The sequence below is a fragment of the Geospiza fortis genome, unplaced genomic scaffold, assembly GCF_000277835.1.
Source record: "Geospiza fortis unplaced genomic scaffold, GeoFor_1.0 scaffold190, whole genome shotgun sequence".
In the NCBI taxonomy this organism is placed as follows: Eukaryota; Metazoa; Chordata; class Aves; order Passeriformes; family Thraupidae; genus Geospiza; species Geospiza fortis.
Window position 1 is genome coordinate 977,255 of NW_005054328.1, and position 25,784 is coordinate 1,003,038.

The following is a 25,784-nucleotide window of genomic DNA, read 5'->3' on the forward strand; positions in this document are numbered from 1 at the left end:
ATAATAAAACCCTGGTTTCTGTGTCAGGGATGTGAATCACACAGATGCAGCTTTAGTTTAAAATGTATGACCAACCACCATTATGGCAGCTTTATGAAGGAGGAGAAGTAGAAAGGTTGCAGTGGGATTTAATTGGGACTCCAGTGTCTCACTCAAGAGAGTGTTATTTTATCCTCTGGCATGCCTTTATGTGCCCCACCTCTGCCATTTGCTACACAATGGGATTTAAATAACCGCTGGTGTCTTCTTGCAGTTCTTTTTCTAGCTATTTGAAACACACAAACTAACACCTTAACATAAAACAGGTCCTGGGGGCTACAGGCAACTCTGCTGGGTGAAGGGCAAGAAATTCAAATAAAGAGAACTCATTGTTTTACTCCAGCATTCACCATGGCAAGAATTACTTCTGCAACAGACTATACATCAGATAAATTGTAAATAAAGAAACCCTTTCTTAAGCTATATTTGAGCACTATAAACATATAGTCAATTAGATACAGAATTGTAGAAATATTAATAGCTGTAGTATGAGTGAAGCATGAAGAAAGCAAATCAGCAAAGCTTTAAGTTGGTTCTATAATTTTCTGATTAGTTAAATAAATGCATTTTTGAAAAACAGGCTTATTATATTTATTTATATAAAAGAGACCAAATAGGAGACCACATGAGGCCCTCCTCATACCTTTTGGATTTTCTACTTTGCTGTTGGTGAATATGCTAGTGCCAGCATATGATGGTGATTTCCTCCCCATGGGCACAGAAACAGCAAAATGTGTTAATATCAAATCATTCATGTCACATTATATCCTTTCCTTAGCTTCAAGGCAGAAAAAACTTCCTCAGGATAACAATTCAGGCCAGTATAATGGAGACATAAATAATTTGGGCTTGTATTAATGGAGACAGCATTTTTACTGACAGGTGTCAGAAAAGGATTTGGCCAACCTACAACTGTTTGAGTGATAATTGCTTTGATCAATTTGATGTGATTTAACTGATCTTAAATAATGTAAATTAAGAGTAAACATTCAGCTTTTTGAGATTCAGGTGCACAGGAGAAATGGGAGACCCTCTTAAAATGCTACTTACTGCAACAGTTTACAAAACACAGTAGCAGAGTTTTAGTTGTGATGGTTGAGCTCAAAATATGAAGGAGGAAGCCTAAAATTTATAAACATGTCTTTTTTTTCTGAAGCTCTAGGTGATCTAAGAGAAGATACTACCTTTCCATACAAATTGTGTCTCACATATCTGTGGGATGTATAGGCTTCCTCATCCATGGTTTTTCTTCCTGACAAATGCTAAAAATATTGGAAAACCCATTAAACTCAAAGCTAGTTCATTTGTCATGGAACCAAACATTCCCACACAGCAAAAGAGGAGAAACTGGCAAATAAGTGAATAAATGATTGAGAGGAGAAGCCAGACAAAAGATACATCACAGGAACAACTCAATTTCTGGGAAATCAACCAAGATGACCCTTTCATACAGCAAATGCAGTTGCTACCAGTTACAGAGGAACATGTAGATGGGGAAGCACCATGCACAGGTGCCTCTGTATTATGGTCACTTATATGAACCTTCACTAGGTTAGCATTCAAAAGACCTACCTAAGTTAACTTGTATTTTTGGATGTCAAATACTTTGGACTTCTATAAGGTACTTGACTGATGCTTTGTACCCTCAGAACAAAGAAATAGTGAACTGAAAACCACACCCACTACTTTGTGGCATTTCATCTTTTGCAAAGCATGAGGAAGGCACTTTGTCAGGCTTGAGCAAGACATGATTCAGATCTCAGGCAATACCCATGTCACCTGCTGTAGGATATTCTCAGAAGTTATTTCATCTCTGTTTCTAATGTTGATAGAAATTTGCACTAAATGTTAAAAAAAAAGAAATTTAAGCAGAACTGTGTCAGAAGCAGACATTGAAGAGAAAGCACTTAAAAATACCTGACAACACTAAGACATGTTCCCAAAGCAGTGGTTCAACTCCTGCTCTGAAATGGGTGAAATCTGTTTTTGAACTGACTTCCCTCATTCCAGGTGGACATCCTAGAGGGTTCTTCATGGAACAGAGAGCACAACTTCTTATTCTGGTACTTCTTACCTGTTAAGGAAATGCAGCAAGAAATAACAGTTATGGGATTGTTTCAGGAAAACAGTCACCCCAAAAATCGGGCCAATTTCTGTGAAGATCCTGTGTCACACAGGTGAACTGAGACAAGAGGTACTCAAACCCCTTGTTATCCCTGAAAAAACAGAACATGAGAAACATCTTTGAACAGATGAAACTGCCTGAGAGAAGCATGCAAACAGTAGTGTGGCAATGCAATAAAAGTAATGTCATGATTAGCAGAAAATATTTTGATAGCTTTTTGTAACAGATTTTCCTTTTCTGCAAGCATGATACAGAATGGTAACACTTAAGGGTTTTTTGGGACATTCCTGCTTGTTATGGGTTAAAAGCCTCACTGAATCAAGAATCCTACCGTATATTTTGATACTTTCAAAAATGAAATCAGAAATAGCTGTATATTAACTTCAGTGCAGCCTGTTGTCCACAAATAATATAAAGATTTATAGAATTTTTCAATCCTACTTTCCAAGCTGACTTAGAAGTTACAGAATATGCAAAATTAATAATAATGGTGCATTAGATGAAGGGAAAAGAAAATCTAGTATGCTGGTCCAAAATTTTCTGGACTGCTCAACCACTCATATGCCTAAAATTCAGTTTTAACTAAATCCAGTTCAGACTCATTTAACTGATACAGGGAATGTCTACATAAACTTCTACTGCATCTATACCATTAAGTATGGTTTTTTAAATTTTAATATTCAGCTGAACAGTTCCCAAGGAAAAAGACTAAAAGCACAGGAAGAAAACGACTAAAAGCACAGGAAGCTGAAGTTTCCAACTTCAGAACAGGTGGAATTGCAACCCTGTCCTTATGTTGCCCTGATGACAGTCTCTAGAAAAGCAAAGACATAAATTAATTTAAACAATATACAATCTTTTATTTTTTAAACTTTCCCCCCCCCCTCCTTTTTAACCAAAGATATGGAAAGAGTACAATTTTCTTTTTACATAAAGTGCAATTATTACTTTTAATACAGTGTCAGGTGGAAGATAATACTTACCTGTAAAGCCAGACAAAAATCTTCTGAGGAAGGTAATTTTCCAAGAAAACATTAACTATTCCTTAATCCAGTCACCAACCTAGTAGTTCAGCATACTTTCAAAATGCTGTTCTAACTTCACGGAGATAGTAATTTTCAACAACAGATGCAGATGTAAATATTCAATCCATTTATTGTAGAAACACTGAAGACACAATATAGTTTTAACATACTCCCACTGAATAAGTACTAATTTAATCTGAACAAAACATTGTTTATTGTGGAAATGCTGCAGACACAAACAGAGATTTAAACACAGTTTAAATCCACCATCAGAGAACATGACACTTCAAGGAAGGCCAAAACAAAATGGCTCTTAAAGCTAAAAAGGAGAGGCAGATGCCATTTCCTAGAAATGAAGGAAGGTAGGCTCCACTGGAGCAGCTTTACTACTGGGCTTTTCTTTTGGATTGGTGGTAAATGAAAAACCCAGAGCCCAGTGATTTTTCCTTTTTATCTAATTGCTCCAATCCAGGAATCTTTGGCACAGGAATTTTCCTTTGCTTTGCAGCTCTATCATTATTCAGCCATTTGTTCTTAACAAGGCCACTGTTTTTTTAACTTTTAATCCTGCTCTGTGGCATTTAAGTGTGTGTTGTGCAAAGAATGTTCTTGAGTGTCAAATTCCATATTGATAGAAGAGTAACAGCACCAGGTTGTTGCACTAGTTCTTTTATACTCTAGTTTTATCTGGCTAACAAACAAGGCTGTTAGAGAACTGATTTTCCTCATTATTTGCTACACTGGCCTTATTTCATTTACATCAACAAGCTGACAAACATATCTACATGCAAGAGGAAAGAATTCCACTGCATTGATTTAAAGGGACAAAAAATTAATTGCCAAACTGAAAGTTATTTTAAAGTAATCATGCAGATATTCTATTTCTTGTTCACTCTTGTACACTGCCTAGATTTAAACCACTGAGCTGCATTGCTTCTTTTTTGCAGAGAGAAATAAAAATAAGGTCCGTTTGAAAAACCTGCACCACAGAGGACACGTGGTTTATCCTCAGTTCCAATGCTACATTTACTTCTTTGTTGCTGTGTATTAGTTGTGAAACTGTATTCATGAAACAGGGAATGTTTATATATTCAAAACTTGTGCATAAAATAGAAGTTAGCCGTTGTTAAAACAATGACAAAATAAAAGCACTATAAAAGATTATATGAAACTAGAGCTCTTCTACAATTTTTTAAACAGCAAAAAACTATCAGTTTCATAATGGAGATCAAAACACATTTTTGAGTACAATTCTTTGCATGTCATTCCTCCTTACAGTGCTACAAAATCACTTTACTTTTTCCTCTCATTTTAGTATCAGCAAACATCTGCCTACACCCTAATTCAGAAAATATTAATTAAAAACTGGAAAGTATTAGAGCCTAGCACACGGATTTAAAATGTCTCTGATCATATATTTGACATCAAGTCCTAGCATGAAATTTCTATAGTTAATCCAAGTAGTTTCTTGTTAGGAAATAGCAGATATAGTCTGCCAGATTATTTTCAGTACAAAAGATACAGAGATAAAGTAATTTAACTGAATAGCTCTGAAGACTCCTAGGCATCAGTAGGGAAGGCACTTTTCTGGTCACACAGTTCTAAGCACAAAGGGACTCAGCACAGCTTTGGTATTTCAACATCTCCTTCAGTTTCTATGCAAGTGATATCCACTGACTGCCCAGTCCTGAACTTCTCCACTTGCAAATAATGCAAAGAAAATTGCTCCAAATAGATTAATAGAAGCAGCAATATAGAAAACCATCTGCCATTCTTCCACAGTATTCTGTCAAACAGGGGAAAGAAAAAAAAAAAGATGCAGTCAATTTGCAGCTTCACACTCAAGAAAAAGTAATTTTAAAATCAATGCTACATGCCTTGACCATTTAAATGTAAATGCCATTCAGCATGATTTCACAGCAACATAAAAGCATTATAAACATTAAGGATGAAAACATTAGTGAAGTCAATTTCAGTTTTATAATATAGCTTACAAGACAGTCTTATCAGAACTACATTACCCTACCTGGATCAGTTTATCACCCGAGAAGCAGAACCATTGATACAAAGGCGGACAATGTTACTGTAAGGGAAACACTGCTTTGGCTTTCAGATCAGGTGATCCGAGAGCTGAAGTGCCCTGCACTGTGCAGTATTCCTAAAAACCACTATATGAACAGTCCAGATTCATGTGCCTTTTGGTCCAAACAAGGTAGCTACCCTTACTCAGATTTCAAGAGTAATCCTCTAAACTCTGGTATTTAAGAAAGGCCTTAATAAATGTGTAGTAAAGAACTGTGGTTTATTTGCCTTTTGGGGTTTTTTTTTCTTTTCAAATAAAGAAAAAACATCTATAGACGCCTTAAAGGTTTGGGTTTGTTTTAAGTTCCACGTGATGCTGTAACAAACCTGTAAATGATCTTACTACAAAAACAGAATATCTGAAGAGTGCATTAGTATGGAGAGGAAAGAACTAAACTGAACAAAAATACCCTAAAACAACCCACTTGTTAAGGTATCTGGAAGAACTGATTTTATTGGAATGTATTAATGAATATTTTCTGATTTGTTTTGGTTAGACCATGGTGATAATAACACCAAGGTCAATAGTTTGATCCTCATATGGCCCATTCACTTAAGAGCTGGACTCAAAGATCCTTGTGGGTCCCTTCCAATTCAGAATATCCCGTGATCTGTGATTTTTAAGAAAATCTTTAGAATGACCTCCAACTCTAAAAACTTCAAGTGTATCACTATCACTAAGCTTATCTCCCAAGTGTATCACTTATCTCTTTAAGTGCATCACTAAGCCCATCTCCCTTTCTTGAAAAGGAGAATATTCACTGATTGTTCATCTTCACATTTTCATTGAAAAATTAGTAATCAAAAACTCCTCAAAAGCCCCAGTGCTTCCCTTTTTCTATCCAAATCACCACACCACCTTGTTAGTCAAATCTAACACTAGAATCTAGTTTCTCACTCGTCTGAGAAGTGCTGACATTAGAACTCAACACCTCACGTGAGAGCCTAATTAAAAAAAAACAAGGAAGAACTTGTTTAATAAAGCAATACCACAAATGTCTCATCTAGTTGGCATTTTATCAGAGTTCCACTCTGATAAAAATATATTCATTTAATTCCTAGAGAATATAAGGAGCGAGTCAGTAAAATTTTCAAGTCTTACAAAGGTCTTTGATTTTACCCTTATTTTCCTGATCAGAATCAGGAAAATAAGAGCTAGGAATTAAGTAATTCACAACAATGGAACAATGTGACTTACAGGTGTAACCCATGTTTCATTTAAGGACTGCAGACTTGAGAAGAGGGAATTTCTATTCAACTGAGATAAAAATATAACAACTGAAAAAAATAATAAACAGACTCACATTATGAGTGAGGCTTTTGGCAATAACTGGCCCCACCATTCCTGGGATAGTAGCAAAAGAATTTGTGATCCCAAGGAGAATTCCAGCGTACCTGCAAGAGAACTTGTTAACATTGCTTATTAACTTGTAAGGCTTATCAATCATGGAAACAAATTTGTCTAACTTGATCACGCAGGCCTTACCTTGATCACACAAGAGAAATTAAAACACAAATATTCCACTGTGAATGACTTGCTTTTCTTCTAATAACAACTGACAGCTTGGCACACACATTTAAAGGGACAGAGTTTAGTGGTGGAATTGGCAATGTTAGGTTAATGGTTGGGTGTGATGATCTTAAAGATCCTTTTCTACTTCAATGATTATGCATGTCTTTATTTTTCAGAGTCTAGGTATGGAATTTAACTTGAATTGCCTATGGCTTTGCTCAAGATCCATAATCCAAACTCACATCCCCTTTGCTAAGCCACAACCAAACTGTCTGGAATGGATCCATTGGAGCAGTTAAAGACATATTACATGTCTTGAAGCAGAAAGACAACAAGAAGTACGAGAAAGTGCTGTTTGCCAACAGTAAGAGTTGGTTCAGGTTTCATTGCTAAAAATTTGTTTGCCAAGAAGGCAGTATCAGCAGTGTGCCTGGATATCCCCACTTACATTACAAAGTGTATATTCCAAAGATAGGAGTTCAGAGTGCTGTGGCAGTTCTTCCCTTCAGCTTTCTGCGGGTCAAGGCCAATGGGAAATGAGTCTGACTAAACCAGTTCTGCTGGTTGCCGTTCCTGCAGCTCCATTCTGAGGGCTCCTGTTCATGAACGTGCTGCTCTCTCACACACAAATGTATGTGTATGCACCAGCAGCCATAAAAACTTGCTGGGAAAAGCTGGTAACTTGCTTAATATCTGAGTCTCAGCACCTCACCTCCAAGCAATTCAAGATCTCTCTCACAGGCATGCTGCAATACTGAAAGTTTGAAACTGTACCACAAGTGCAGACTTGTGAGAGAGATTGAAGAGAAATAAGAGCCAGATGTTCCACAGAAGTTTGACCTTCTAACCACCAGGGCACAGATCCCAATGTTTTGGATTTTCAAGGTGAATTTGTTAGGTGAAGAATCATACAAAACACTAATAGTTGCAGTTTACTGTAAGAGAAAGGAATCATATCCCAGTGATCATTTTAGGCTGTTCAGAGTAAAATTATGTCTTCACCAATATTAACATAACGGAAACATATTTCATCTCTAAAGAGAAATTCATAGCTTTGGAATTTTCTTTACCAAAACAGGAGAATTCAACCATGCAGCATTGTTACAAAAGATTGCAATATTCATTCCAGTGATATTAGAAAAACATGTGCTTTTTTTCCTGAGAAAGGGAAACAATCATCTAGCCTACTAGTTGATTTTTTTCTTGAAACTCTGCACTACATATCAGTTTAAAACATGGTGATGCATTAGTTAAAACTTCTTTATTTCTTATAAACCTAGCATGCAGTCTTCCTATCTTGGAAAATGGTTTAGAATTAATAAGCCTTTATGAAGCTGAATGTCAAAGTGTAAAAGTTTCCCTTAGGAAAATAAGCATATAAAGCAAAACCCTGTTTAAAGCCTTTAAGTAGAACCAAATGTACTTAAAATATTTTCAACATGTTTAAGCACTACAACACTGCTAACAGCCACTTTTAAAACTAAACATAGTTTAATAGTTTCACTGGTCAACAAAGATCTTCGCTAACCAATTGCTGGCTAAATGCCTCTGTTAATGCCCAGTGTTTCTGACATAGGTTGCATTCTTGATAGTGCTTGCTGTTTGATGCAGATAACTGGGATGGCACTCCCTTAGCACAGTGGAAACTCCCATATGAAAAGGGAAAGCAGAAAGTGACATGTCTGTAGACCAGAACTAATAGTAGGCTGTTGGTCAGGTTCTTATGGCATTCTGGGGATAACCAAATACAAATTAACTTGCAGAGCAGTCAAGTAGCAAAATCAAGAGTAAAAAAAACCCAGCTATATGAAGTATTTAGTGTACAACAGAGCCACATGAATATTACAAGGGATCATGGTAACACCAATATTAAAATTTTAAAATAGCTCTTTAAATCTACATTAGTACCTTTCTATTAAAAATAGAAAGGTACTAATGTAGATTTAAAGAGCTAAAATAGAATATATATTCCCCAAAAGAACAATCTTGTGTCCCTCCTGTCCCCAACAGCATAATAAATACACCTTAGCAACCAAAACCACATAGCAAATATTGTTGTTAATTAAGCATCAGTATTTTCATTCACTTTTTTTCCTGTGAATATAATAATTATTTCTTTGATATAATGGAAGTTTTAGCAGCAAAAAGGGATCATTTGCTATTCTTGGCAGCATGCTTTTAACCAGTCTAAATGGGCATTTGTGCATTTTGAAACTGCTTTGAATAATTCCTGGTTTTTCTAATGTCTTTCAGTAAATTATGAAAAATAAATATTGAGCTTGGAGTGAACTCTTTACCAAGGTTTCCTTCACAATTTTATGTGGACCCTGTTTTTAGATTTCTACAATTATGTCAAGCATTTCTCTGAAATTGTGCATATCTGCCTTGATAATTTTATCCAACAAAGTTCAGACAAGTTGCAAAAAATTAAGTGTGAGAGAAGAGGAAAGACAGTCTTCTTTTTCTTCTCATCTCAGATGTTTTTTGCATTTCTGTATCTGAATAAATTTTTTAATATGACCTCAGTTACAAGGACATGCTTTTTTCCTTCTCTGTCCCCATTTGAACAGATTTACCCTGAAGTAAAGCATGCACGTGCTGAATAGAAAATCACTGATTTCAATCAAACAGCACTCACCCTGACCACATCACCACCAAGGAAAGTCTTCCCACACATGCAGCCACTTGCCTCTAGAGGCAATGCTGGGCCAAAGTCTCTGAACCATCAGCAAGACATTTACCCTCTTGCAATCAGTGTGCTCCCTTCTGCCTGTCTGAGAGGGAAGAAGAGCTAGAGGAACTTGTCTGGTGCAAACGCGAAGGGAAAAAGCAGGACTTTATCGAGGGCAGGAAGAATAGAGTGGGATTTGGATCTGCAGCAGTTCATGTGAGATAACTAACTATGCCTGGTGACAGGCATCAGCATGGTGTAACATAATTTTCTTCTCGTGGCTTTTTTCCAACAGCTAAAATACTCTGAATACTGTTATAAACAAATTGACTCTTGATATATAGATATTTGAAATGCAAAATGAAGTAGCTAAAATTAGAAGACACATACAACATCCTAGTTTGGGAAATCTCAACCATTGCCTACATACAATAGTTCCTTGTATGTGTAAATCACACTGCAGTTGCATGATTTCCTTTTCCCTGTCACAGCTCTGTTGTATTCCATGGACAGGTTAAATTGTACTCACATAACAAGCACCATTTAATACATATTTTGGAAACTAACTCTTGTAGTTCTGCAAAACTAAGCTTGAAACAGAAGTTGTAAAATAGTCCCATAACACTCCAGAAGAACTGCTTTAAGTAAATTTTCTAAGTTTGTAGTTTTTTAAAATATGATTTAAAACAAAGTGCACCACAGATGCTATTTTTCTTACTTCCATATTCAATTCAGCATTACAAGCTGTTTATAGCTGGCCACTGATGCCTCCCCTCTTGCTTATTACCTAACCTCACCTGCCAAGATTAACTGGATTCCCATTATTTCATATCCATTTGTTAAGTCAAAAATTGTCCATGATTGTGGATATGACCACCATCATTTCAATTGCCAAAGCCTGAATACCATCTTCAGCTAGGATGCAAGGTCTCCCATAAGTTGTCTAGATGATCGGAATTTTTTTATAGATGCTACTTCTACAAAATATTTTTTCCTCTACACTTAGACTTAAAGTCTTTTCATTTTACACATTAATACTGAAACACACTCTTCCTTGGACATAAAGTCATTTGACCCTGTTCACATCTCAATGCTACCATAAATTGGTAAATGAAGGACAAAGCAAAGTACTTGACTTCTACCAGTGCACTTTTAAAAGAATATAAATACATACACACACACTCTTTGGGAAACTGACAGATCTGCCCAATTATGAATTTGTAACACATCAGAGAAACTACAACCTGAAGTCTCAACTTTCCATTCTTGAAAATTATGCATTTAAGAGCAATTGTACATACCTGATTTGTTACATACTGACAAATCAGGTCAACTAATTGTAACAAGATTTAGATTCCAGTGTACAGAATGTTTTGCAAATGCACAGTGCTTAAATATGGTAATGTTCATACCAGAGGTTGATAGCTCTGATGGAAAAGTTGAAAACAGTGAAACACTTAACTGTATTGTACAGTTCAAAAAGCACTGTCCTGTTATAAACATGAATCAAAAGTCTATCAAGTCTATAATTAAAATCTGTAACTACAGAAATTATTACTGCAGGATCAAAACTGAAATTATTTCAAACTATTGTTTATGTCATATCATCTGCCAAACTAGCACTTTTTGGAAATACAGTGCTTAATATTGTAAACCAAATTAACCGTCAGTGTTTACACTCCAGCCCTGTACACCACATGCTCCATAGCTACATTTCCAAGGCACCTCAGCAACACAAAAAGAAAAAAAGGGCGTAATAAACTTTTCACATGCACTAACAACAGTTTCAGCAATACTTACGAAGGTGCTATGTCCAGATGGTTGATGCTGTAGCCTGATGTACAAAATCCTCCTAGTGTTGTTGATATGGTCACGAATGCAACAGCCAGGGCGTAGTTGCAGCCTATGAATCCGGCTGCTACTAAGAACAGCGCCGGTCCAATCATTCCTTTAAGACAGAAGCCTCAGAATCAATGGACGCTTGGAGGCCCCACGCCGAGCGCTTTCCATCCAACCTCCGCCGCCCCCTGGCGCACGGAGCCGGCACCGCAGGGTGCGCCTTCCAGCCGGACGGCTGGAACATCCCGCCCACCGCGGCGGGATCACAACCGGGCGAGGCTGGAAGGGAACTAAAGACCTCCCAGCTCCAACCCCCGGCCACTGGCAGAGCCACCTTCCACTAGATCAGGTTGGTCAAAGCCCTGTCCAATCTGGCCTTAAGCACTTCCAGGGGTGGGGCAGCCACAACTTCCCTGACCAATCTGGTTCCAGTGCCTCACCACCCCCTCAGTAAAGAATTTCTTTCTATTATCTAATTCAAATCTACTCTCTTTCAAGTCTGAAGCCATTCCCTCTTGTGCTGTCACTATATGTCCTTGTTAAAAGGAAGAGCAGATGGGTTGCAAAACTTGTCTCAGGAAACAGCAACCAGATCAGAAACATCCCGCTCTAGTGGCAAGGAACAAACTAGATTAAAAAATTAACAAAAATCAACAAGTTATGAAAATTACCTCACAAATTAATTTTATTTATTGCTATAAATAAATTGAAGCTGCACTGACACGGTGAACCATGGGTGAATCCAAGATAACTGTAGAGATGCTGCATGAGGCACTGGAAACAGTTTATCAGCCATCATGAGCTCATGCACACTGCTTCCTATCTTGGTGGCTGTTTCTCAGTACCAGAGCCCGTTTCCATGACCCCAGCATGACCTCTGTGAACAGCTGCAAGTACACACTTTTGTTGATGAAGCCAACCTAAGTCCTGCTTTTTCTAAGACAACAACATTTTTTCTTGTGAGTTATGCATATGTGGGTGTGAGGTGTGCAGCCCTGCAGTAAATTGAATCACCAAAATAGCATAGGCTTAAAGACAAAGTGTCTGAGAATTTATTACAAGAGCTGCTTTAAAGAAAGAAATTGAAGCAGCTGAATTGAGAAGGCAGCAAGGATCACCATACAATAACTGGGATGCAATTTTTGTGGATCTCATGCCTAATCTGTCTTTTTTTATTTTTTCTTAAATTTCTTTCCCCTGTCCCTTCTTTATTCAGCAATCAACTTCTCTTTCTTAAATAAAGCCTTTTACTTCATTAAAAGCCTGATCTGGCTGATCTGTTGGTGATTTCAGATAATCTCTCCTCCTGGTTAGTCAAGACCATTTTGGATTCTGTTTGGTCTTTCTACTGTGGTAACAGCTGTAAATTTTGCAAGTGTATTTTTCAAGTGTATTCCCATTAAGTTACTTTAGTCTTAGATAAACAAAACACTGAACAACAGAATAGGCTCATGCAGAACAATAATCCTGTCAGTTTGATAAACCTTTTCTGACAACAATGTTTCATTCACCCTTTTATGGTGACTTTACATACATGACCATTTATTTGAGTGATTTGCTTGTAGTCCAATTATCTTGACCTAAAAAAAGCTTTTGACAATCTCTTATTGTTCTCTTATCCAGCAGGCCTACTTGTCATGGAAAAAGATAGGATTTACTCCTGACACATTAATGTACAAATAAAATTGTTCCTCTCAAGCCATGCACAATGCTGCACAGCAGAATGTTAGACTACTCCCCCAAGCCCTTAAATTTTCCCAAATTGATATTATTATATTTTCTAAGATTTTATGTTCCAAGAGATTATACTTGCACCTACCTATTAGGGTAAAACATTTGCGAACACAAACAGTGGAGAAGTTCTGTTTTTCCCGTAAATAATCAGCAATTTGGCCAGACAGAATTATACATAACCAGCATCCAAAATAAGGCAGGGCAGACAAAAATCCATTCTGTTAAGGAGGTTAAAAGAAGACAGTTGAAACACTAAAATGACAAACCAATCCTAACTTAATCCGTAACTACCAATGCAGTCACACCAAAAACGCAAAGGTTTAGATCAGCAACTAGCTTCAGGAAGAAGAAAACTATAACTGAAGGTATCCTATGGACATTAACCTGATTGTGGAAGTTGCCAGGATACCAATATCAAGTGAGTTACTAAAATTGGAAGCTGTAAATATTCAGAATTTTGAAAACTATACAGAATCTCTGGGTTTTGTACTACTGTTATATTATATTATTCCTAATCCATCTGAAACATCTGGTGCTGCCTGTAAACAGATACAAAATCTAGAACTAGAACTTTTCATCACATCTAGGCTGGACGTCCCACAGTCTCAAAGCTGAGTTATTCAGGATCTAACATCACTTAGACTGAAGCCACCAGTTAATTCCCATTACTTTAAACAGGTGCTGCTTAGATATCTGTGTGATTCTACGTGATTTTCTGATGAAGGGGAACAAAAGGTACTACTAAACTGCCCACATTTACAGCCTTTCCAAAAAATTATGGATAGTTACTGATAACAGAGCTATAATTTGATCTCATCTGTGATTCAAAAGGGGTATTTGAGTAGAAATAGTATGATCTTCATACACTAGTATGAAATGTATATTTGCCAAGAAGAGAAAGATTCCCTAGAAGTTTTAATTTTAAATGAAACAAGACATTCATCCCCAGCTGGAGTCCATTCTACCAGTACTTAAGCATGCTGCCTGTTGCATTTCAGTGCTCAGTTTTCAAAAACCGTAAGTAAAATTTTGAAAAATAGAGACAGTCTCAGTAATTAAAAAACTTTTTCAAAGCAGTGTTCAAAGACACAGCATTATTTTAAACTAATTTCTGTATTTTAGAAAGGAAACTGAACAGCAACAAGTGTATAATATTTTAAACCGTAACAATTTCCATCTAAATGTGTGGCAACACTTAGTCCAACACTTTTACACAAGTTGTTTTTTTTGATGTTCACAACAGCCAGTACTCCAAGCTACTCCAAAAACATGACCCAAAGTCAAAGGAAATCACTTCACAGCAGAATCTGCTACCATTTAATGCAATGGTGTTTTACAAAACACATGCAACTGAGAGCTATGGTAGCAAATGACTTTCACAAATATGGATGACTCTTCAGGGAATACCTGAAGGCATAATGAGGAGCCCAACCAGCAACATCAGTTAGTTTTTTCCAGCTATTTTGCAGCTTGCTCTAATGCAACCTTCTGTTCTAATGTTAAAGTTCCCCATCTTCTCCTCCCAAGATTGCTGGTATCACCTCTTTCTTGCATGGCATTCATCTTCAGATGCCTCTAAACTAGTTTGGTTTGCTAAACCAGGAAAAGACTATGTTACACTTCTTGCAGTTTCTGAGCACCTTTTTATCTTAGCTATACCAGTTTCTCCAAGTAAGCTATGCCATCACCAAAACTGTTTCATTAAAGACAGAACAGTACAGTCAAGTAAATGCTATAAATAAGACTATTCCGCCTTCCCCACCCCCTAATTTTTCCCTAATAAATAATTTAATTTTATAAAATTTCCTTACAAAGCACTATATCTAGATCTTAAGACTATGGTTTGGTTTCATCCAGTTACCTTAGTAAGAAAAGGTATTTTACCTCTACTGCTCATTGAGGAAAGAAATGCACAATCTGGAAAGTGATCCTATCAGAATGAAGCTTCTCTCTGGTCCCTTTCTCCCCCAAACCCCATCCCTAAAATAGTTTCAAAAATGCCAATTGTCCAATGGTTTTCTTAGTTTTATTTTTAACTGGAAATGTTCTCCTTTATGAATTAGCAAAGAAGTAGATACTATTTCAGAAGCCATAAAACTTGGTGTAAAATCTGAAATAATCATAGAAGCCATATAACAAGGAAACTATTTTTATAGTTACTGTTTTAAAGCAGGGCAGGTAAAGATGAGTACCATGCATCTTCAAACAGAAAATTTAACATGAAAGCTACCACTAAGGTAAATGTCAAGTAAGTCCATAAAGTAGAAATTATAAGTCAGGCAACATTTTTGATACATCTGCTTAATTGTGTGGGGTTATCTTTCCCAGCTATACATTTACATTCCAAGGTTCTTAAACAGCTTCCTCTATTCTAAACAGCAGGTGATTTAGGTTCTTTAATTCAGAAGAAAATTACTATATTTGTATACATCTCACCTCCTGTGCATCAAATCGCAGGATTTCCTTCATGTATGTGGGCAAGAGTGTAAGAAGTGTATAGAAAGTCCAGTTGTAAGAGAAGTGTGCCACAACAATAGCCCAGAGTGGAAGGGACCCCAGCATAGGTCTCCAGGGAACAGACTTCTGTGTAGAAAGCTGGCAAGCAGGAGACAAAGAGAAAAGAAAAAGAAGGGAATCAGAATGTTGATATGAACATTTACTAAATACAGTGGTTTTGATGCTAACCAAATCTATGCTCATGATCTATTCTGAAAGGCACAAAACAGTCCCAGTTGAGAGATGCAAGTCATCAGCAATGAATGAATTACTTGGCTTCAGTTCTCAACGAAGGTTTACTAAAGTATGTTACTGCTCTGATGTTTACTATTCCAAAGTAAACCAATTACTACATTTTGTAATTCAAAAAGTATGCCTTCCCTTGTTGAAATTTGATGCCTTCTGCTTTTATTATAAACAATTAAATATTTAGTCACCCCTCGGGTGTTGATTTAGCTGAACCTTTCCTGCTCAATCCTAGATATTAATTTTGGTCTCTCAGCCAGCTTCACTGTTTGTAGATACATATCCCCGCAGTCATAGGAATGAATCTTATGCAGACTTCAGGAACTGGCTCATAAACATTTTCTCTGTGAATATTAACCTATTTCTTAGTCAAGATGACACACTGAAAAATGCTGTAAAATATGGTATTGCAAGTGTTAAAGACATTATACAGGTCTGGATCTAGTATAAAATGAGAGATTTGAGCATTTTTTTAACACAAAGTTTTTTAAATAAAGCACCTCAACAACGTCTGTAACAAAAAGCATTATTATAAATGCTTTGTTTGATTACTGATTGTTTTTCAGTTTACAACTGCAATATTTAAAAAAAAAAGTTTGAAAAGTTCTGTCTCCATCTCAGGTTAAGAATGGTATTCTAAACATAAACATGTTTACATAAACATATAACAAAACAAGTAACAAACAATAAACAAAGCTTGACATTAATGACCATGTTTGTGGTTTATGTTCAGACTGAAGTAGGTTGGTCTCTACTAAAGTGCTGTACCTGATCTTTTAGAGAAGACAGTATATATTCTCTTTCAGCATGTGAAATGCTCCTGTGAGTTTCTGGTGTATCACTAACCAACAACATCCAGAAGAACCACCACAATACGCCAAGTGCACCTATTGTTGTGAAAAGATCGATGAAGAGATATAGATTTTAAAAAAGCAATTTTATTGAGTAATACTCTCAGATGATATAGTCAGAAGTGCTTTCTCAATACTCTAATATAATTTTAATTAACATTATTTTTCTATCTACTTACAAACACTACTAGTGTTTGCCACTAGTTCCCCAAAGTGGCTTAACAATGCACATTTAGATACAATAAAGAATGAAGATGACTAAGCAGAATTTTTTCTTTTTATTTTTTTCCTCTTTTTTTTTCTCCTCTACTTGAAGTTCTTCATACAGCAAGAAAGCTGTGTGCTCATACATAATTGTATTTTTATCAGCCACATGGAAAAGCCACAAAGGGTACGGCTCACCCTCAGGAAATAAAAAGTTCACATTAAGTTTAATCACAAAAAATACTCTATGCACATATACAAAATATCATTACATAATATATCAGCTTATTACATAAAATTTTATTAAGCTTTTATTACATAAAATATCACCTTAATTCTACAAGCCAAGTCCAGAATTTTCATTTGAAAAAAGTTAACTTTTCAATAATCGGTCCAAAATAACTGCATGTTATGTAATTGTAACATTTTAACTTATTTCATTTTGTTCAGTTCTACATTTTAACTTATTTAATTTTGTTCAGTTCTTTGGTTTGAATCTTCGTGATTTGTAAAAAGTTGGAGATTTTTTTTGAGGAAAATGTAACTCTTGTCTTATATTCTGATTCTGCCTTTCCCATGCAGAATATGAAATGTCTCACATACGTAGACACACCTGTACAAGGCATTAGGTGAGACATGCTGTTAAAACAAAAATTTTCTTTTTCAGCTTCTTCCAGAATATGTGTCACACTAAGTATGCTATGCATTCCTTCAGGGTCCCTGTGACTGCTAGAGATTTTCCAGTTTACGTTTTAAGCAGCAGTAACTTTTCACATGTTCGTTCATTCAAAGTTGAGATTCATTCCTGGGATTAAAGTTATTAACTCAATTTCACACTTCAGATAAGAAATTTCAGCCTGTTGTTTTCAAGTGCTGGGAGAGTTAAGAGCATTTGACTTGTACCAGCTTTTGTCCAACTCAGAGACAGCTTTGCTCACTGGAAGAAGGCTTATTTAGCCATTCACTGGAATCTACTTAGCCTTAAATATCTCTAATTGCCCAGAAGAAATAAAACAGCAACCCAACATGTCAAACACTCTTTTAAAACTTAAAATAAGTTTTATTTTATACGTTTTTCCAAAAGAATATGGATTGTACCTTTAATAATTAAGAAAAATTAAAACAACACAAACTCACCAAATATGTAGAACACATAAACCCAGTTCATATAGTAACAAATTAAACCAGATAGTGGCAGAGACACAACAGTTCCCAGCTGTGCACCTACCAGAAGAAAGCAAAACAAAGTGGAAAAATAATCAAATCTCCTATGGACCCCTTAAGTATAAGTGCCATTTCAGAGTTATTTTCTTTTTCTGTAATAAATAATGAATAAAAATTGTCACTACCACTAGGGGGTTGTGCATTGCTGTAAAGAAACATAGGCACAATGAGCTGCCTTGGCAGCTCCAAGCAAATAGAGCCATAAAGCCCTAAGAAGCCAAAATTAGAAGCAATGAGCAATAAAAGATAAGCATTCTTAGCACATTTGTCCCAATAAAGTGATGGCTCTAACACATCTAAACTAATGCAAATTAGTCAAAACAAGAGAGAGCTGAGCACAGTATAATTAAGGCCTTGGGAGTATAATGTGACAATATAGTCTGCTTTTTTTGTATCTCCTTCTAGCGCCACAAAACCAGGAATTCTAGAAACATGAAGCAGAAGTCAGGCATATATAACCAGTAAGTTCAAATTCCATGTTTCCTGAATGTGACAGGGTCTAGGATCAAGGGAGAAGAGAAAGATAAGCAGATTCTAGCTCAGAATAAAGCCAAAAGCCAGAAAGAACTATTCCTGTGCTTATAATTCAACATATATTTTGCAAAAAATAAGGATGACAGGTGTTTCCCTTTCAAAATCTAAACCAGAAACCTGTATTATTTACATACTTGACAGTCTACTGGTGATAAACAGCAGGTTTTGTCTCTTAATGTTAGCTGCAAAATTACTTCTCCAAACTTAATCTCAACTCAGAAAATACTATGTTGATATTCTGGCTACCTAGACTCCATCTTCATGGAAACAATTTTTATTTGAGGCAGAAAGCTCCAACAATGAATAAAACCACATACATCATGCAAAATATAAATCAAAATAACAACTACATATAAACTCAACCACATGTTCTCTCAGAAAATCAACACGATCGTGATTAAATTAAACTACAGTCCACATGACTGCCAACGTGGAAGGAAAGGAAGGAAAACAGCCTGCCAAGAATTACACAAGATATCTTATCCACCCGTGACTGCTAACAATGGGCTGTTCAAGGCCACAAACTCTTCTCACTAGTACATTAGCATATATTTTCACACAATACAAAAGGACAGTTTAAAAGCTCCCAGTTGTAAATGCAGTAGAAGGTAATCCCAGCTCTGTTTGCTCTGCTTAATTTGTGTGCTAGGTCCCACATGAAGACTTCTTTTGAAGTATATTTAATTAAATACCAAGGCAAAAACCAGATTTTTAAAAAACAGAAAGAAAAAAGTTTTTGATGTATTAGATGAGTTGAAGTAGGTCTTTGAAGGGTCACTTCAACGAGTGATGAGACACTTGGTTCACAGCAAAGTGAGGAATTGTGAGGAAAAAGGATTAAGGTTGCATCCCTCTGGGAAAAATGAGTCACTCTTAGCTCCTTAAGAAACTGTAGCTGAAATTTACATTGTATAGACCTGTCTTCTTGATAAAAAACCTAATTAATACTAATAAGAGTGAGCAAAGCAAACCATTACTTCAGTAAACGAATACAAAATTTGTCATCCTCAAAGAAATAATATCAATTTTGACTAGTAAATTTAGAAACCTATATTTTTCACCTGCCCCTCAAATACTGCACTGAGCAATGTGACTGACCAATAAACCCCTAAAAAGAAGGCTCAGTGGAGGCAGGCAAGAGCAACATGTTCATCACTTGGGGAATGACACTGGGTGTGACCAACCACAGTTGTTGCAAAGAAGCTGACTTTATCTCAACACAAAGGGTGCCAGAGGGTGGCTTTGGTTTAGATAAGCAGTTATGTCAGTCAAGTGGATCAGCTGGTGGTGTAAATGTTTCTCCTCATTCAGTTCATTAAAAGAGAGACTGTCTCACTGACTTAGCCAGACCGACAAGAGGGGAGTGAATACATGGGTCAGTCTAACACAAAGTACAAAAGTTAAACAACAACAGAATTTCTGAGAGAATAGACTTGACCTGCAGTCAACCCAAACTGAAGTGTATTGCAATTGCTATATTTTGCTAAGTGTCAACTTACATTTGCTAAGTGCTAACTTATACCTGTACTGCGCTTTCAGTACATTCTGTATCACTCTGCTAAATCAAAAATCCTGTGTAACAAAGTATCTTCAAAGAATTAAATCCGATATCAAACATAACACCTTCCAGACACAGAATATCTAGGACAATCCAGACACAGAATATCTAGGACAATCTGGTCAGAGAGTACTCGACTCTGACAAGGAGCTCTTGCAGCAATACATGGAACCTTGGATGTTTTCTTCCCCAAGTTCTTCCAAGAACACTTAAAAAACCCTCCAAAAACCAACCAAACAGCTCTATCCTATGACTGCCCCAGCTTTTTTGTTCCTAATGCTGAATCTTTTTTATTTACAGTATCTTCTATTAATCAGCTTCACAGTAATTATTTTCACCACTTCATACCAAAGTTAGATCCAAGTTTATACTTATTTGTAGATCAATACCTTTTGTCAGGTTATAAAAACCATGAATAAATTAAGAAAAGTAATGGTAAGCAAGATTTACTTTCATGTTACACTTTCTGGATTAAATGCTGATTAAAATTTACAATATAAATCCCTTTGATTTAAGTCAATCCTCCCTGTTTCTGCAGTAAAAATTTATAATCCCATTATCAGCGTGGGAATTTCTCACCTGCGTATGAAATACTAAGGAGCTTGCTGCGTTCCAGTGGAGGAGCCCAAGAAGACCACATTGAATGCATAGCTGGGAAGGTAACACCCTAGAAAACATCATTTCATTCTGCTGAAATGCAAGGGTTTTAGAACTCACTTCAACTTTACATGTTTCAAAGCAGTTTCATTAAAAAGCAGTAGTACAATCCATGACTTTGTTGTCTACCAAGAAGCCACTTATAAAAATTGTGCAAGGCATGAGAATAAGGAGGCAGAATTAATTTCTCCTGCTTTTGAGTCTGTATGTTCTGGAAAATCAGCAACAATACAAACAACACTGTTTTGAGGCCCTGGTTTCTGAAAAATGAGAATAGTTTTATCTCAGGTATCCTTACATTTCTTATTTGAAAAGCTTAGGCTAAAATATAGTACAAATGCTTTAATTATTCTAAAAACCACACAACTAAGGCACTCAAATGAAACAATCTGTATACTATTCCAGCATAACAACCCCCACAGAGTCTAATCACTACAAATTTAAACAAATTACTCAGATACATTTTCAAATTACATAGAGGAAACAGGATTACCTCTCCCAGTCCTTCCAAGGCTCTGACAGCTATGAGGTAGCCAACTCCCAAATTTGCAGCTAAGGGAGTAAGCAAGGTGAATACAGAGGTACCAAAGATGCCAAACCCCAGCAACAGTTTGCCTCCAATTCTGCTTGCAAGATATCCTCCTGGAATCTGAGTAATGATATAGCCATAGAAAAAAGAACCAAGGATCCATCCCTGAGTCTCAGCATCCCAAGAATACTTTTCTCCCTAAGAAGAGAAAAAAAACCCAACAAAATGCAGTAAGTTAAAGACAGCAGTTTTTTATTACACTGATCCACTATTTAGTCAGTTATAGATAAATTTCAAATTTTTTGTGACGTGCTCCCTAGGGTCTCTTTCCTCTACACCCACCTGTACTGCAATCAAAGCTGTGTTAAAAGCTATTAGGTAGCTTATAATCTGTTTAGACATATCTAACCCAAATATGAAAATCATTACTACATGAAATACAAGTGCTCTGTCAGTTATCGCTTTTTGAATCCTAAGCAGCTTGGGTTAGGTGACAGGTACTGACTATGTAAGTCTGCCTGAGTACAAATCCCACTTCTGAATCAGAGTGGACATTCTGTCATGCTCTATAAAAAGGCTCTACCTGCAGAAAATTGATGGACAAAAAAAAAAAACTAATAAGGAAAGGCAGGTGCTTAAATTTAATGTGAAGAAAGAGAGTGGTTAAGGACAGGTCTCACAAGGGTAGGCAGAATAATGGGAGAAGCACAACAGAGGGAAGATGAGTTTAGTGGACCATGCAATAAAAGTAAAGATGATTGAAATAGGAATCTGCAGCTATAAAGGAAGCCAGCAAGAAGACAGGAACTGTTGCCCAATAAAGTGATTCTGAAATTTGGGATCACTTCCAAAAGATCAATTTTTCCACATCTAAATGAGCAGCATACATTTCACAGAAATGATGAGACAGAATCTTCCCATAAAGTTCACCGTTATAATTTGTTTGTGATAAATAATAAATGAAAGCAAACAAAATGAAAGCAGGAAGATGGCAAGAGTGCTCATGACTACTTCAACTACAAGATAAGATCGGTGCAAGTCCAAATTCACAAAGTTGGAGGGTTTTTTAGAAATCTTTTTTTCCATATCTGTTAGCTCAGTTAAGAAGTGTGATTGTAAGGACTACTGGAATTCAGAGGTAAAGGATATAAAGACAAAATGCATGATCTGGGAAAGAGATCGAAGAAGTGAAGGGAGAAATGTTACATGTTAATTTGTAATGAAATTTCATGCCATTGTGACTGTACAACGAGCAGGCAAATTGGACAGTGATGGGAGCTCTGACGCAGATATAACAGTAACAATTGATAAGTGGCATACAAAACAGTGAGTCACGGTAGATCTGCATGGTCAGATTAGCCAATTTCTGAGGAATAGCACAGAAAAGAGGTATGTAAAAATCTGACTCTGAGCACAGCACTTCTCAATTAGCTAGTCATTTAAGGCTAATATTTCCCAGAATAGTTTTAAAAGAACCACTATCCAGTAACAACCAGCCTGTTCTTTCTATGGTTCTATCTATCCCAGAGTTCTAAAAGCACTTTGACACACCACGTTACAAGACAATATGTCTGAGACCTCACCGTGGTGTTGCGAGGAACATTCACGGTGGAGGAATGCTCTGGGCACACACTGGAAGTCACATTCTTTGCTGAGCTTGTGTTAGGTTCTACCATATCCACCAGAGCCACGCTGAGGTTCACACGCAGTGCATACACGAGGAAGAACCCAAAACAGGCCAGGAGGGCGAGATTGTAGCGAGCTGAGCAGCATGCAGGGACTGAAACGAGAGCAAATGAAAAATGTTTAACAGATCTAACAGAATAAGAACAACTCATCAGCACTTTCTACTAAGGTTCTCAGAAATCTTTGGGTAAGATAAAGAATTAGCAAGAAGACAAGATAATTTTTTTTCTTACAGGGGTAGAGTTTGAGGCTGGTTGAAAAAAATTTAAAACCCCACTTTCATACTGATGTGCAAAGCAAATGTAATCCTCATTTAGACAACGGGCAGCTACCCACACTAGAGTGAGGACTGCAGAGGATGTGTACTGTGTGGTCTGTGGAAATGGATTTAGAAACATAGTTTCAGAAGTCCTCTCCAAAATACTGTAATATGTTTTCAAGACAGAATTTCACACTTAAAAAGACCCCAAAACAATTAGTCGAAAGCCCGTAACATACACAAAAATGGCTCAAGAAACACAAATACTACTAAAATTGTGCTGAAGAACAGTCATGGCTACTTCAGGCTGTTTTCTAGGACAAATTTTCCTTCTAGAAGTTTGCTTATAAGGGAATATGCATTTGCTGACAGCTGCCAAAACTACAGAAAGGGGGATGGAAAACACTGTGGTGGCACTGTGAAACAGTAACAGGCTCCCAGTTGCCCAGTACCCCTCTTGGCCGTCACAAGACAACAAAGGAAATGAGTCCTAAGATTCAGCATAAAATCTGTGTCGTGACATTAAGTCAGCTCTGTCAGCTGTTTATACACAGATAGCAGACTATGGCCTGTAACACAGTTATTGATTTCCTACAGCAGTACACAGCGAATGTCAGATTGAGGAGGAACTACTTGAACAATCTGCTGAATTTGCAAATTGAGCGTAGAGTTTCCCCTCCTGTGAGGGAGCTACGTTACTAATGGGAAGATTTATAACCTGGATGTCTGAAACTCTGGGAAGATCAGCAGATATTACCTCAGCTCACATCAGTCTACAGTGATCTCATCTTTCAATACTCAGAGTTCAAATGATGAATAGAACAAGTACATCTATCAACAGGACTGACCAGAGCCTTATCTGCTACTGCAGTATGTCACTTGACTGGATTTTCTGATCTGCAGTAAGAAACAAAGGGCATGCCCTATGGACAAAGATACCTTCCCCTTCCCAGTAACTTCCCTGAAACAAGGAATGAGCCTATGTGATTTTACATTTCAGGGGAAACACCAACAGAACCTTCCTGCAAGATTGTTTTTCATTAAATTAAGAGAACTTTCCCATTTTTGAAGTCTCTAATCCTGACAAACTTTATGTGAAGTTCATTATGGCTGCACAAGTTGTTAAAATGACACAGAGATGCTGTACTTGCTGTGCTCTTTTAATAAAAAAATAATAAACAAGGCTATTGTAGAAATATGCAAAACCCCTTCCAGACCTGTGGTAATTGCAAGTTTGGCCTCAGAAGCATCTGAAAAAGCCATCCTGGATTTCTAAATGACACGAGGGAGAGCAGCCAAGATTTTATTGCTTACATTAAAAACAACAGGCACCAAGAACAGGAAGTACTTACTACACAAAAACTAGTCAAGCAGCTTTGTCATTCTTTGTCATTGTTTAAAAAGCAATTTGCCTTACATAGAAAATGTAAAGTCATATAATTTATACTGGAACATCCATTACTTTTCCTCTATAAGGCTCTTACTGGTATACAACTTGCATGGAGAGCAAGCTCCACAAAACAGATGTGCAAGAACTTAAGGTCACTAGTGTCAGATTTTTTTTCCCAACTGTAAACTTTTTATTAAAAACACCTAATAAACATGTAGAATTGAAGTCTGAAGCAAACAGATACTAAATTATTGGTTCCCTGTCATTCTATCATGTGCATTTGAAATATGTTAAGAATATTAGATCAGGTTAACGAAACAGAATATTCAAGAAGATTACAGGTGTGTTTCGGGAGAGTGCTATGTAATCAGAGACACAGACATTCACTCCCCTAAAGTTTAAAGCAGCTAACCAAAGCTTAAAGCATTGGGTTCAAGGTCTTACCTTGACTAGCAGTCTTTGGTCCTACGTCAATAGCAAATTCTGATTTCAGGGGCATGTTTTAAAGCAATGTAGCTATAATTTAACAAGATTCTTAAATTGCAGTTAAAAAAGGTCTGTGCTGCAAGTTGCACGGCAGTTTAAAGGAAGTTGCTCATTTGCAGTAGTTTTCCTTGTGGGTGAGGTGAGCCACCTCTAACTGGAGCCTGATGCATTGTGCAAACTTAAGAACATATTGCTTTAGGAAGACTTGAGCTCAAATTCTCTCCTTCTGGCACTTTTAAAGTCATTTGGTTAGCAGCACCCCTTGATGCATTTGCACATCTGCTAAGTAGGTTAGAGCATTTTTGCATGGCATGCTAAAGAAACAAAAAATCTTATTCTACTCTTTATAGGTTGTATGTTCTGGGAAGCAAAACAGCACAGACAAATAGAAACATGCGGGCTCTGTTGTTAAGCTCTGATCATATATGGAGCCTCCTCTCCTACCTTCGTGCATCCTTTCACCTTCCTTCCTCTCCATACTTGCAACAAACAATTAGTCTTGACTCAAATTCTGCCTTCATATGAAATTTTGACACGATCTCGGTGGACCCCGGTAGCTTTTAATATTTGCACCGGTATTTGGGCTGGAATGTCTTTACTACAACGACACCGAGCCGAGGGCTGGTGTCTGACAGG

The 25,784-nt window shown here is 36.8% G+C and overlaps 1 protein-coding gene across 1 annotated transcript in view; it reads right to left on the minus strand.

Annotated features, from left to right (window-relative positions):
• Window positions 1-3,295: 3,295 nt before the first annotated feature.
• SLC17A5 (solute carrier family 17 member 5) overlaps window positions 3,296-25,784 on the minus strand; it is a 36,843-nt gene continuing 14,354 nt past the window's right edge. Inside the window, exons 2-11 of the mRNA XM_031057104.1 lie at window positions 22,911-23,107; window positions 21,292-21,525; window positions 20,721-20,808; window positions 17,963-18,049; window positions 16,539-16,657; window positions 15,465-15,623; window positions 13,114-13,246; window positions 11,256-11,403; window positions 6,576-6,666; window positions 3,296-4,975 (exon numbers count right to left, since the gene is read on the minus strand). Coding sequence (XP_030912964.1) covers window positions 4,838-4,975; window positions 6,576-6,666; window positions 11,256-11,403; window positions 13,114-13,246; window positions 15,465-15,623; window positions 16,539-16,657; window positions 17,963-18,049; window positions 20,721-20,808; window positions 21,292-21,525; window positions 22,911-23,107 — 1,394 coding nt within the window. The 3' untranslated portion in view covers window positions 3,296-4,837. The remainder of the gene's footprint in view (window positions 4,976-6,575; window positions 6,667-11,255; window positions 11,404-13,113; window positions 13,247-15,464; window positions 15,624-16,538; window positions 16,658-17,962; window positions 18,050-20,720; window positions 20,809-21,291; window positions 21,526-22,910; window positions 23,108-25,784) is intronic.